General features: G+C 34.1%; 2 protein-coding genes and 1 non-coding gene across 6 annotated transcripts; 2 read left to right on the plus strand and 1 right to left on the minus strand.

The window, feature by feature from the left end:
- On the plus strand, window positions 1–4138 carry LOC133694059 (cysteine synthase-like). 3 transcript variants are annotated; one of them, XM_062115481.1, is made up of 11 exons: window positions 1–136; window positions 775–839; window positions 945–1054; window positions 1334–1391; window positions 1730–1993; window positions 2074–2211; window positions 2333–2384; window positions 2859–2938; window positions 3141–3200; window positions 3337–3417; window positions 3815–4138. In XM_062115481.1, exons 2-11 carry the CDS (start codon window positions 798–800, stop codon window positions 3905–3907), a joined length of 978 nt encoding a protein of 325 aa, XP_061971465.1. In that variant the 5' UTR covers window positions 1–136; window positions 775–797; the 3' UTR covers window positions 3908–4138. The 3 variants fall into 3 exon arrangements, with proteins under 3 accessions (XP_061971465.1, XP_061971467.1, XP_061971466.1); XM_062115483.1 differs by having other exon boundaries at window positions 41–136; window positions 783–839; XM_062115482.1 differs by lacking the exon at window positions 1–136 and adding an exon at window positions 143–249.
- A 72-nt stretch (window positions 4139–4210) lies between these two features.
- On the minus strand, window positions 4211–4370 carry LOC133695511 (U1 spliceosomal RNA). Its single transcript, XR_009842462.1, has one exon. It is a non-coding gene; the product is annotated as a U1 spliceosomal RNA (small nuclear RNA).
- Window positions 4371–9311: 4941 nt separating this feature from the next.
- Window positions 9312–13476, plus strand: LOC133694065 (cysteine synthase-like). Of its 2 annotated transcripts, none has more exons than XM_062115487.1 (11): window positions 9312–9469; window positions 10138–10194; window positions 10300–10409; window positions 10673–10730; window positions 11069–11332; window positions 11413–11550; window positions 11668–11719; window positions 12170–12249; window positions 12452–12511; window positions 12648–12728; window positions 13042–13476. In XM_062115487.1, the coding sequence occupies exons 2-11, from the start codon at window positions 10153–10155 to the stop codon at window positions 13132–13134; spliced, it is 978 nt and encodes a 325-aa protein (XP_061971471.1). In that variant the 5' UTR covers window positions 9312–9469; window positions 10138–10152; the 3' UTR covers window positions 13135–13476. The 2 variants fall into 2 exon arrangements, with proteins under 2 accessions (XP_061971471.1, XP_061971472.1); XM_062115488.1 differs by lacking the exon at window positions 9312–9469 and adding an exon at window positions 9572–9593.
- The last annotated feature ends 124 nt before the right edge of the window (window positions 13477–13600 follow it).

Raw genomic sequence — 13600 nt, forward strand, 5'->3', positions numbered from 1 at the left:
ATTAATTTAAAATAAATTTGTATAAAAAATATGCTAAAGGATCAGTATAAATCAGCCAGCTACTATTGCTCTTTCATTGCAACAAGCTCCCTACTTTCCTTGTTCTCTCTATATATAGATAGATAAGGATTTCTTGGTAAGTTCTCTTAAGTCCATCGTATATCCAACTTTCTTTCATTTCTCTGTTTTTTCTTGTAAGAAAGATTGTAGCTTGGAAACTTACATTGTTTAAAGTTCAAGAATCTCAAGGTTTGATGTATAGCTTTTCTCAGTTTTTACTCTTTGATATTATATGTGTTGATGCTGGATTTTAGAAGGTTTAGTTGTTCATCAGTTCATGGATTTTGGTGAAGGGTTCGGGGAGTGTATGTGAGTGTATGTGAGTGTTATAATATTTTTTATTTGTTAAGATTTATTTTTGATAATAGTATATTAAAATAATTGAAAATAAAAATAAAAAAATAAATTTAAACAAAAAAATAAATTTTTGACAGCTTCCATTTAAGCTGTACTCTGAAACAAGGAGCTATTAGAAGAGAAGTCTTTTTTTCTGGGTTGATGCTATATATTTTTTTGGTTTATAATGTTTGTTTTTGTGGGTGCACAGTGTCCCAAATGAAACTTGGAGCTCTTGAATCATTTCCTTATAAACTAAATTGTGTTTTGGTGAATTGTTCAAATGGTTGCAGTATCTGCTATTTTTTCGGTAAAGGTTTGTCCTTCTTAGCTTTTTTTTTTTTTGCTGATCACTCCATGTGTTCTATGCTTGTGCAGTAAGCCAGTAACCGGAACAAAAAATGGCAGAGGAGAAGGGTTCAATTGCCAAAGATGTTACTGAAGTAAGTTGACTCCATTGCCATTTACAAAATTGTTGAATTTGTTCATGAGGTGCTTTCATATGGGAGCCCTGGCTTATATATTCTTTTGTATGTGGTCCAATATAGCTTATTGGTAAAACACCATTGGTGTATCTCAACAATGTTGTGGATGGTTGTGTGGCGCGTATTGCTGCCAAGCTGGAGATGATGGAACCTTGCTCAAGTGTCAAAGATAGGTATTGGTTAGATTTCTGCTGTTCTTTGTTGGAAAGTTGAGATCGGTATGCTTTATATATTAACTTGGCTATGATCAGGTTTATTTGGTTGCCAAGGCCGAAAATCTTCCTTTGCTGTTGAAATTTAATATGTTACTGTTTCTGCATCCAATGTTGGAATTGGATTTGCTCAACAAGTAACATTGGGGCCTTTAGAACATCATCATTAATGAGATTTTGGTTTGCTCAGCTTGATATAATATGATATTCTTCTTCCTGTCTTTGTTCCCTTGTTTGTAGGATTGGGTATAGTATGATCACAGATGCAGAGGAGAAGGGTCTAATCAAGCCGGGCGAGGTTGGTGATTCAATCCTACTTGAACAGATAAGATACATGAATTTTAAGTCCAAGTTAGGTTGTTTTGCTCTAAAATTGAGTGATATGTTATATATAGCGATTGAAAATTGATCAATACATGTCTTGGCTTAAGACTTCGTTGCATCAGAAAATCATTTTCTGCTGGCAGGTATGATACAATAATGAATATTTAATTATTAGTTGCCAAGCCTTGTAATGACCTAGTCCAGACATTGACAGTCAACTGCTCCGTTTTCTGTTCATTGCTTACAAAATAGCGTGAATGTCATTACAAAGGAACTCGCGTGTTGACATGGTTTTCTTTCTTAATGCTGAAGAGTGTCCTGATTGAGCCTACGAGTGGCAACACTGGCATAGGGCTGGCATTCATGGCAGCTGCTAAGGGCTACAGACTGATCATTACCATGCCTGCTTCAATGAGTCTAGAGAGAAGAATGGTTCTCCTTGCTTTTGGAGCTGAGTTGATCCTTACTGATCCTGCCAGGGGCATGAAGGGGGCTGTTCAGAAGGCTGAAGAGATATTGGCAAAGACACCTAATGCGTATCTTCTGCAACAATTTGAAAATCCTGCCAACCCAAAGGTGCCATTTGTTTTCATTTCGCACGTTTTCTGACTTACTGATTTGAGAGAATTGCAATCATACTGATGTTGCCTGGTCAGATTCACTACGAGACAACTGGACCAGAGATTTGGAAAGGGTCAGGTGGGAAAGTTGATGCCTTTGTTTCTGGGATAGGGACTGGGGGAACAATAACAGGTGCAGGGAAGTATCTCAAGGAGCAAAACCCTGATATAAAGGTTCACTTCTCTGCACTGCATGATTTGGAGTGGAAGTCATTTTTTTTTGTGGTATTGATAGTTTCTTTATTATATCTATTGTTTCTTATCTTGGCGTTTGTTCTTTCCTTTTCGTGTTTAGATTTATGGTGTAGAACCAGTTGAAAGTGCAGTGCTATCTGGAGGGAAACCTGGTGAGTCATGGTTTCTTGGACATTCATTTGCTTTCGTTCTTTTCCAAGAACCTACAATTCAAATGTTGTAAACTTGATCACAAACTATACAGTCCAATTAAACAGTGATTAGAGTTATGCAAAAGCTCATTGATTCTATGGATCCAACCTTTTTCATACGCTAAAACAAATAATAAAGCTCACTGATTCTATGGATTAGGATCCTGGTCTAATCCTTTCGACTTTTACTTTGTCGGATTAGAAAAGCAAATGCATTAGGAGTTACGTTGTTTTATGTTTGAATAATTCCCCAATTGTTGTTGGAACTTCTACGCCATCTGTCTTGCATTCCTTTAAGATGGATATTCAAAACCTTGCACAACACTTTCCTCAATTGGACATGTTCCATATGATTCTGTCCTCTTGAAACAGCTGCCTTTTCCATGTATTCATGATTGGACTAACATTATCATTGTTTTCTGGAATGGATCCAAGGTCCACATAAGATCCAGGGAATTGGCGCTGGCTTCATCCCCGGAGTTTTGGATGTCGGTTTACTTGATGAAACTGTTCAAGTAAGTCTGTGTTCTCTTACATAATTCCCAAAACGTATTGCTAAAACTCCATCATATACAAATCCAAGTTCCTCAAGTCTAATCTTTGTCGCATGCTCTGATTTATTCTTTAAGAGAAAATACCGTTTGTTTTTTGTTTCTTCCTTTTTATTGCCTTGCTGCACTCCTACCTGAGAGACTCGATCGTTATATGACTTTGCAGATATCAAGTGAAGAAGCCATTGAAACTGCAAAGCTTCTTGCCTTGAAAGAAGGATTGCTGGTAAGCTTACAATTATTTGATATTTGTTGCAAGAAGGAACCCAGAACTCGACAGCACTCCACTCTGTTAACTGGATCATATTTTCTGGGTTTGACTTCAATCAAGAATTCTTTTGAGGGCATCATTTGGATTTCAGGTGGGGATATCATCTGGAGCTGCTGCAGCTGCTGCCATTGAGATAGCGAAGAGGCCTGAAAATGCTGGAAAACTCATTGTTGTAAGTTTGATTTTCTTCCTTTTGAAGTAGATCTTTGATTTTCTTCCTTTTGAAGTAGATCCATCTCCAACTTGCTAGTGAGCCTGCTGTCCAAAGCTATCCCGTAGATGAAACAAATTTGTTTCCAAATAGTAAAGGTCATTGCCAATCTAGCAAACCATTTCCCTGGATATTTTTGCTGATGAAATTATCCATTCAAATAATGAATGTTCTTGAACGATTATAGGTGATAGAAAATCTTCAAGCACGGCAATAGTGATGATACGTACCATATTCTATGGCAAAGCTTAGCAGCGTTGCCTTCAGCACATGCCGTATCTTTTTGAATACCTTCTAGTGCTTGGCCTTCGTTGGTGTTTTGTTCTGAGCGTCTTACCATTCTTTCTAATGTAAACAGACGATCTTCCCTAGCTTTGGGGAGCGTTACCTATCCTCCGTGCTTTTCGAATCGGTGAAGAAGGAGGCGGAGAACATGGTTTTTGTTCCTTGAGGTGGAGAGCATGGCTTCTAGGAGCCTGATGCGGAGGCTTTTCTGCTCTGTGTATCTGTATTAACAAAGGGCTTGTGCGATGGATTAAGAAACTTTAATCATATTATGTTATTAAAAACTATGCAATTGTTTAGTTCAATTAGATGTAATGAATGTATATATTGCAAAAATATAAACATGTGAATAGCCATCAGAATGCTTTTCAAGCAGAACGCTAAAAATTAGAACACAGCCAACATCTCCGGAGAAGAACACAACTTAAGAGGAGGCTTCAAATTCGAAATGTTTGATATTAGAATTGGACAGGGGCCGCGACTTGCGCAGCCCCCTCTGCCACAAATTTTGACGTAGGATCTCCCACTTGGAGAGACCTTAAGCCAGCACCCATCCTCAGTGCAATGGACGTCACTGACCTAGGCCATGGACCTTCCTGGTCGCCCATCGACCCCGTCCAGGTAAGTATGTTTCCCGTTGCTTTGAGCTTCCTATTTATATTCCCATGCCTTGCCCCACGTCTTATGTTTTCTCGATGTGGGAATCTTCTTTATGCATTTCACATCATGTCATCGTCTACCTTCTTCATGGCGGCACATCAAACACTGTTAAAAGTTAAAACCCATGCATGCGCCTGCTAATCCTGAGTTTAACCAGATATGAAACATAACCAACCCGGCTAGACCTCATGAGACATAGTCTAGTCAAGGCTAGGACGGGTCTCAGCTACAAGAGGTTTGAATGAGAAAAATAATCATAAAGCTGGCGTATACACATCTCTACCTAGCTAGGTTCTCTCAGGTTGGATGCATCGAAGTAGAATCTTGGTTTACAGATTCAAATTGCCAGATTAGCATCAACGTCTTGTTGCTTACAAATCCAATTGTTGGGAAGGAACTTGTTTAAATTTGTTGTGCAAACATCAAGAGCTGATAGAGTTGAAAAAGAAAATTACTTATCCATCCAACGGGGCAATCGAGGCCCATGAAAAGTAGGCCTAAGCTCGCAGCCATGAAGACCTTCAAGAACATTAGCCTTCCCAGGTAAAAGAGTCGAAAAAATGGCTGACACTCCATTTATCAACCTCGCAATATTATTCAATGACTCGTACGTCACGGTCTTCACCGACCTGCACTGAACACGAAAACCATAAACTTATCAAAACTGCTAAAGTGCTTTCTTAATTTGAAGATTGATTGCTGGTATGTTCTGCCAACATCTATTTTAAGATGTTCTTCTCCATGGACTAGAAGCCAGATATTTTATGATTCGTGCTATAGTTTCTTTCCCCTCATTTCTTAGAGTTCTTTCAAATGCCTTGAGCACTTTTCCACAGGAAATGCTTGGGAACCTAGAGATGGAAGTTCTCTTCCCTTCTTGATGCTCAATTCAAACTAATGTCCTACTTCCCAGTTCAGTCAAATGATGATTTGTCTGTTTAATTTCTGAAACATCCAATTCTTCGTGACATGCATTCCTGTCTGTGATGATAATATAGTACTCTACAGAGGATTCCTGAGAACCACAACAGATACGTCTCGATCATCAACAATAAATTACCATTGCCTCGCGTTTTCTTTTCTCCTGGAAGTAAAAGATGTCTTCAGATCAACTTATACTGGGAAAGTAAAAAAAAACCTACTATATCCGTAATGTTCCTATTATTTGATTTCACCAACCCGTTAAAAGTTAAATAATGTAGGAAAATAATTAGATGGCAGGTCAAGATTATTAAAACTTCATAAACCTAGCTCAATTTATATACCCTATACAACTCATCATTACAACCCGTGGTGGAACTAGGGGAGGCAAGCAAGGATCCGGACCCTTGCAAAATATATTTTTTTATTTAATATTTAAATATAAAATAGTATAATATTTTTTATTTTAAATAAATAAGTTTTTTAATAATATATCTTATTATATTAATTTTAGCCTTCCTTATTATATATTACTAACTCTGGCGTTCTGATTACAACTAAATTGATTCTCGATTCTCTTATTTTAGATAATTCATTAAGTTAATATATTAAATTTAAATTATTTGTTACAGTTTATGATATATTTTGAACTATTTTAGTGATCACAAATCTTATTTTTAATTAAATATAAAAATTAATAATACAAGTTCAATTTGCATATCTATAATATCCACATAAATTTTTTTTTCCTGAGAATAAGGGATATTCTTAAATCAATTTAATAAATAAATAAATATCCTTAAACATCAAATCAATTTCTTTTCCTTTTTTTATTCACAATCATTATAATTCTTCATATGTGGAGATGAATCTGGGGTCGGTGAATGCCTATAGTAGTTGATATTGTAGTAGCGGTTGTTTTTCAAAATATTTTTTACTAAAAATAATTTAAAATAATATATTTTTTATTTTTTAAAATTTATTTTTAATATTATCACATCAAAACTAGCAAAAATATATATATAAAAAAAATTAAACAAAAAAATTTTAAATTTTTTTTCAAATAACGTTTTGGCCGTGTTAATTCTAAATTAATTTTTTTTGAACCTGACTAACTTAAATTATAAATATTTATTTGACATTATATTTATAACTATGTTTGAATGGATTTCATAAGTATATTTGTTTTTATTAAATTAATGTTTTTTTACGTGAATTATAATTATTTTGGTAAGCCTTTATTAAAAGTTAAAAAAATTAAAAGGATTATTTTAATATATTTTAAAATAAAAATAATTAAAAAAACATTTAAAAACATAAGTAATCATCCCAGTCGGTCACTGTTACTGAAAATCTGAAACCTGATTGGCTGAATCCCAAGTCTATCCGTCGTGCAAGACAAGTTTAGTAATGATGATGCTAAGGACCCACATGAAAGGAAAGTCCACCATTAAAAGACCCATTTTTATTTAAGATAATCAATAATGACGTCAAAAAAGAGAAGGAAAAGGCAAAATCGAAGACGAGTGGAATTACCTGTCACGAACAAAGACAAGACAGGTCAGGTCAAAAGCTTCACTTTGACAATCACACTGGAAGCTAAACAAAACTACACTTTACAAGTGCAAGGATGATGGAAACACGGTTGAATCTATATTTTTAAAAATTTTAATTTTTTTTATTAAAATTTAATATGATTTATATATTTTGAATCGTTTTGATATGTTAATATCAAAAATAAATTTTTAAAAATAAAAAAAATTATTAACATATATTTTACATAAAATTATTTGAAAAACACCCGTAACTACACTGTCAAACAAACTCTACATCCAATACACGAACACTAGATATGATATCCGCATGCACAGGCTTATATATTATTATAAATTTATAAAAACAATTATAAAAAATTTTATATAGAAAAACACTATAGTAATTCCTGTGTTTTTTTTTAAAAAACTATAAAATTAAAATTAAATTATATATATATATATATATATAAAAGAACGATATTGAAAATAGCCGGCCGGACGAGGAAAATTAATTTAAAATAAATTTGTATAAAAAATACGCTAAAGGATCAGTACATACCAGCCAGCTACTATTGCTCTTCCGTGCAAGAAGCTTCCTGCTTTCCTTGTTCTCTCTCTATACATAGATAGACAAGGATTTCTTGGCAAGTTCTCAAGTCCATCGAATATCTGACTTTCTTTCATTCCTCTGTTTTTTCTTGTAGGAAAGATTTTAGCTTCGGGCTTGTTTGTTTCTGTGTTTTAAAAGTATTTTTAATAAAATTTAAAATTTTTTTATTTTTTTATTAACTTCAAATTAATATGTTTTTAGTGTTTTCAAATCATTTTGATGTGCTGATCTCAAAAATAATTTTTAAAAAATAAAAAAACATCATTGATATGTATTTTGACATGAAAAGCTATTTGAAAAGCAACCGCAACCATACCACTAAAAAAACCCGAAGTTACATAGTTTGAAGTTCAAGAATCTCAAGGTTTGATGTATAGCTTTTCTCGATTTTTACTCTTTGATATTATAAGTGTTGATGCTAGTTCTAGAAGGTTTAGTTGTTCATCAGTTCATGGATTTTGGTGAAGGGTTTGGGTACTGTGGTTTTTTTTTTAAAGTATTTTTTATTTAAAAGTATATTAAAATAATATATTTTTTATTTTTTAATATTTATTTTTGACAGTAAAATATTAAAACAATCTAAAATATCAAAAAATAATTAATTTATAATAAAAAATAAAATTTGATTAACTTGCATTTGAGCCGTACTCTTGAAAAGGAACAATGGGGAGATTTTTTTTTTCTGGGTTGATGCTATATATTTTTTGGTTTATAATGGTAGTTTTTGTGGGTGCAAAGTATCCCAATTGAGTATAACCCATACAAATTAATAATATAAATTCAATTTACAAATATTTATAATATTCATAAAAAATTAGTCCAGCCTAATATATTTAGTTCCTTCAAATTCAAACTTTCTTCTAGATAGACTGAGTTTATAATTTATAAAATATTAAATATTAAATTGAATAAAATTATAAATCTAAATATGACTTGTTATATTCATTAACACTCTTGGCCTAAACATTTGCTAAAGTCAAATTATTTTTTATATATATATATATATATATATATATATATATATATATATATATAATTGCTTTGGTGATAAGATCATTATCATTTTAAATTTATTAAAAAAAATTAAATACATACAAAATCATATAACACACACACACACACTCTAGAGCCAATCCTGTAATAAAAGAGATACATCTTCTTGATAATTACCAATAAGTTGTCAAAATCATATAGGTGGTAGCCCAGTAGTAAGAGCTTGAGACCAGAAGGTTTTGCTCTCCTTGTGGTCTCAAGTTCAAGTCATGTAGTTGCTCATATGATGGTCACTGGAGACTTACATGGTCGTTAACTTTAGGGCTCATGAGATTAGTCGAGGTGCGCGCAAGCTGACACGGACACTCACGTTAAACTTCAAAAAAAAAACTTTCAGTGGATAATTATATTTTTTCTTTTCAAAAAATAAGGGATACTCTTAAATCAATTTAAATATTAATAATAATTTTTTAAAAATATCAAACATATTTAAAAAAATCAATAAATTTGAACTATGAAAATCTCAAAATATAATAAATAAATATCTTAAAACATCTAATCAATCTCTTTTTTCTTTTTTATTCATAATCATTATAATTCTTTCTCTGCGAAGATGAATCCCAAGTCTATCCGTCGTGCAGGACAAGTTTAGTATTGATGATGCTAAGGGCACACATCAAAGAAAAGTCCACCATTAAAAGACCCATTTTTATTTAAGATAATCAATAATGACGTCAAAAAGAAGAAGGAAAGGACAAAAAGACGAGTGGAATTACCTGTTACGAACAAAGACAAGATTGGTCCGGTCAAAAGCTTCACTTTGACAATCACACTAGAAGCTAAACCTTTGACAACTACACTTACAAAAATTACTTTAAAATAAATTTGTATACAAAATATGCTAAAAGATCAGTATATATCAGCCAGCTACTATTGCTCTTTCATTGCAAGAAGCTCCCTACTTTCCTTGTTCTCTCTCTATGTATAGATAGATAAGGATTTCTAATTGGTAAGTTCTCTTAAGGCTCCTTGAAGTCCATCGAATATCTGACTTTCTTTCATTTCTCTGTTTTTTCTTGTAAGAAAGATTTTAGCTTGGAAACTTACATTGTTTAAAGTTCAAGAATCTCAAGGTTTGATGTATAGCTTTTCTCAGTTTTTACTCTTTGATATTATATGTGTTGATGCTGGATTCTACAAGGTTTAGTTGTTCATCAGTTCATGGATTTTGGTGAAGGGTTTGTCGGTGCACGTGAGTGTTGTATCTTTTTTGTTTTCAAAATATATAAAAATAATATATTTTTTAATTTTTTCTAAGTTTTAATTTTGAAAAACACATTAAAACCATTGAAAAATAAAAAAATAAATTTTAAACAGAAATAAATAAATTTTGATCAACTTTCATTTACGTCGAACTCCCATGGGCCATGAAGAGAGAAGTCTTTTTTTTTTTCTGGGTTGATGCTATATATTTTTTTGGTTTATAATGTTTGTTTTTGTGGGTGCACAGTGTCCCAAATGAAACTTGGAGCTCTTGAATCATTTCCTTATAAACTAAATTGTGTTTTGGTGAATTGTTCAAATGGTTGCAGTATCTGCTATTTTTTCTGTAAAGGTTTGTCCTTTTTAGCTTGTTTTTTTGTTGTTGATCACTCCGTGTGTTCTATGCTTGTGCAGTAACCGGAACAAAAAATGGCAGAGGAGAAGGGTTCAATTGCCAAAGATGTTACTGAAGTGAGTTGACTCCATTGCCATTTCCAAAATTGTTGAATTTGTTCTTGAGGTGCTTTGATATGGGAGCCCTGGCTTATATATTCTTTTGTACTTGGTCCAATATAGCTTATCGGTAAAACACCATTGGTGTATCTCAACAATGTTGTGGATGGTTGTGTGGCGCGTATTGCTGCCAAGCTGGAGATGATGGAACCTTGCTCAAGTGTCAAAGATAGGTATTAGTTAGATTTCTGTTGTTCTTTGTTGGAAAGTTGAGATCGGTGTGCTTTATATATTAACTTGGCTACGATCAGGTTTATTTGGTTGCCAAGGCCGAAAATCTTCCTTTGCTGTCGAAATTTAATATGTTTCTGAATCCAAAGCTGGAATTGGATTTGCTCAACAAGTAACAATGGGGCCTTTAGAACATCATCATTAATGAGATTTTGGTTTGCTCAGCTTGATATTCTTCTTCTTGTCTTTCTTCCCTTGTTTGTAGGATTGGGTATAGTATGATCACAGATGCAGAGGAGAAGGGTCTAATCAAGCCGGGCGAGGTTGGTGATTCAATCCTACTTAAACAGATACGATACATGAATTTTAAGTCCAAGTTAGGTTGTTTTGCTTTGAAATTGAGTGATATGTTATATATAGCTATTGAAAATTGATCAATACATGTCTTGGCTTAAGACTTCGTTGCATCAGAAAATCATTTTCTGCTGGCAGGTATGATACAATAATGGATATTTAATTATTAGTTGCCAAGCCTTGTAATGACCTAGTCCAGACATTGACAGTCAACTGATCCGTTTTCTGTTCATTGCATACAAAATAGCGTGAAAATCATTACAAAGGAACTTGCGTGTTGACATGGTTTTCTTTCTTAATGCTGAAGAGTGTCCTGATTGAGCCTACGAGTGGCAACACTGGCATAGGGCTGGCATTCATGGCAGCTGCTAAGGGCTACAGACTGATCATTACCATGCCTGCTTCAATGAGTCTAGAGAGAAGAATGGTTCTCCTTGCTTTTGGAGCTGAGTTGATCCTTACTGATCCTGCCAGGGGCATAAATGGGGCTGTTCAGAAGGCTGAAGAGATATTGGCAAAGACACCTAATGCTTATATTCTGCAACAATTTGAAAATCCTGCCAACCCAAAGGTGCCATTTGTTTTCATTTCGCACGTTTTCTGACTTACTGATTTGAGAGAATTGCAATCATACTGATGTTGCCTGGTCAGATTCACTACGAGACAACTGGACCAGAGATGTGGAAAGGGTCAGGTGGGAAAGTTGATGCCTTTGTTTCTGGGATAGGGACTGGGGGAACAATAACAGGTGCAGGGAAGTATCTCAAGGAACAAAACCCTGATATAAAGGTTCACTTCTCAGCATTGCTTGATTTGGAGTGGAAGTCATTTTTTTTATTTTTTTGGTATTGATAGTTTCTTTATTGTTTCTTATCTTGGCGTTTGTTCTTTCCTTTTTGTGTTTAGATTTATGGTGTAGAACCAGTTGAAAGTGCAGTGTTGTCTGGAGGGAAACCTGGTGAGTCATGGTTTCTTGGACATTCATTTGCTTTCGTTCTTTTCCAAGAACCTACAATTCAAATGTTATAAACTTGATCACAAACTATACAGTCCAATTAAACAGTGTTTAGAGTTATGCAACCTTTTTCATACGCTAAAACAAATAATAGAGCTCACTGATTTTATGGATATAGGATCCTGGTCTAATCTTTTCAACTTTTACTGTGTCGGATTAGCAAAGTATATGCATTAGGAGTTATGTTGTTTTATGTTTGAATAATTTCCCAATTGTTGTTGGAACTTCTAAGCCATCTGTCTTGCATTCCTTTAAGATAAATATCCAAAACCTTGCACAACATTTTTCACAATTGGACATGTCCCATATGATTCTGTCCTCTTGAAGCAGCTACCTTTTCCATGTATTCATGATTGGACTAACATTATCATTGTTTTCTGGAATGGATCCAAGGTCCACATAAGATCCAGGGAATTGGCGCTGGCTTCATCCCTGGAGTTTTGGATGTCGGTTTACTTGATGAAACTGTTCAAGTAAGTCTGTGTTCTCTTACATAATTCCCAAAACGTATTGCTAAAACTCCATCATATACAAATCCAAGTTCCTCAAGTCTAATCTTTGTCCCATGCTCTGATTTATTCCTTAAGAGAAAATACAGTTTGTTTTTTGTTTCTTCATTTTCATTGCCTTGCTGCACTCGTACCTGAGAGACTTGATCGTTATCTGACTTTGCAGATATCAAGTGAAGAAGCCATTGAAACTGCAAAGCTTCTTGCCTTGAAAGAAGGATTGCTGGTAAGCTTACAATTATTTGATATTTGTTGCAAGAAGGAACCCGGAACTCTACAGCACTCCACTCTGTTAACCGGATCAGATTGTGTGGGTTTGACTTTTATCAAGGATTCTTTTGAGGGCATCATTTGGATTTCAGGTGGGGATATCATCTGGAGCTGCTGCAGCTGCTGCCATTGAGATAGCAAAGAGGCCTGAAAATGCTGGAAAACTGATTATTGTAAGCTTGATTTTCTTCCTTTTGAAGTGTATCCATCTGCAACTTGCTAGTGAGCCTGCTGTCCAAAGCTATCCCGTAGACGAAACATATTTGTTTCCAAATAGTAAAGATCATTGCCAATCTAGCAACCATTTCCCTTGATATTTTTGTTGACGAATTATCCTTTCAAATAATGAATGTTCTTGAACGACCATAAGTGATAGAAAATCTTCAAGCTTGGTAATATTCTATGGCAAATCTTAGCAGCGTTGTGTTTAACAGATACCGTGTCTTTCTGAACTGAGCGTCTTACCATTCTTTCTAATGCAAACAGGCAATCTTCCCTAGCTTTGGGGAGCGTTACCTATCCACTGTGCTTTTCGAGTCGGTGAGGAAGGAGGCGGAGAACATGGTTTTTGTGCCTTGAGGTGGAGAGCATGGCTTATATGAACCTGATGCGGAGGCTTTCCAGCTCTGTGTATCTGTATTAACAAAGGGCTTGTGCGATGGATTAAGAAACTTTAGTCATAGTGTTGTGAGATGAAACAGAGTCCCGTTGATGGTATATTATGTGATGAAAAACTATGCAATTGTTTAGTTCAATTGGTTGTAATGAATATATATATATATATATATATATATTTGTAAAAATATAAAGATATGAATAGCAAGCAGAATGCTTTTCAAGTAGCAGAACAATTATAAGCATGACACAACCAGATCACACGCATTTATTTGCAGAAATAAAGTGTGCTATAAATTAGAACAATGTACATAGCAATTCATATCTCACTTTTAATTTGACATGAAAAATGCTATTAATCATGTTTGAAACAATTTCTAACATAGAGATTTCAGATGCAATTCACTCTGTTCCTCATTATTCCAGTTGA

Source organism: Populus nigra, chromosome 5 (genome assembly GCF_951802175.1).
Source record: "Populus nigra chromosome 5, ddPopNigr1.1, whole genome shotgun sequence".
Classification (NCBI taxonomy): domain Eukaryota; kingdom Viridiplantae; phylum Streptophyta; class Magnoliopsida; order Malpighiales; family Salicaceae; genus Populus; species Populus nigra.

Coding starts and splice junctions, on each gene's coding strand:
- LOC133694059 (XM_062115481.1), top strand. CDS start 798: ATGGCAGAGGAGAAGGGTTCAATTGCCAAAGATGTTACTGAA. Junction 1,055..1,333: donor TGCTCAAGTGTCAAAGATAG/GTATTGGTTAGA, acceptor CCTTGTTTGTAG/GATTGGGTATAGTATGATCA. Junction 2,939..3,140: donor TACTTGATGAAACTGTTCAA/GTAAGTCTGTGT, acceptor ATGACTTTGCAG/ATATCAAGTGAAGAAGCCAT.
- LOC133694065 (XM_062115487.1), top strand. CDS start 10,153: ATGGCAGAGGAGAAGGGTTCAATTGCCAAAGATGTTACTGAA. Junction 11,333..11,412: donor AAAATCCTGCCAACCCAAAG/GTGCCATTTGTT, acceptor TTGCCTGGTCAG/ATTCACTACGAGACAACTGG. Junction 12,250..12,451: donor TACTTGATGAAACTGTTCAA/GTAAGTCTGTGT, acceptor CTGACTTTGCAG/ATATCAAGTGAAGAAGCCAT.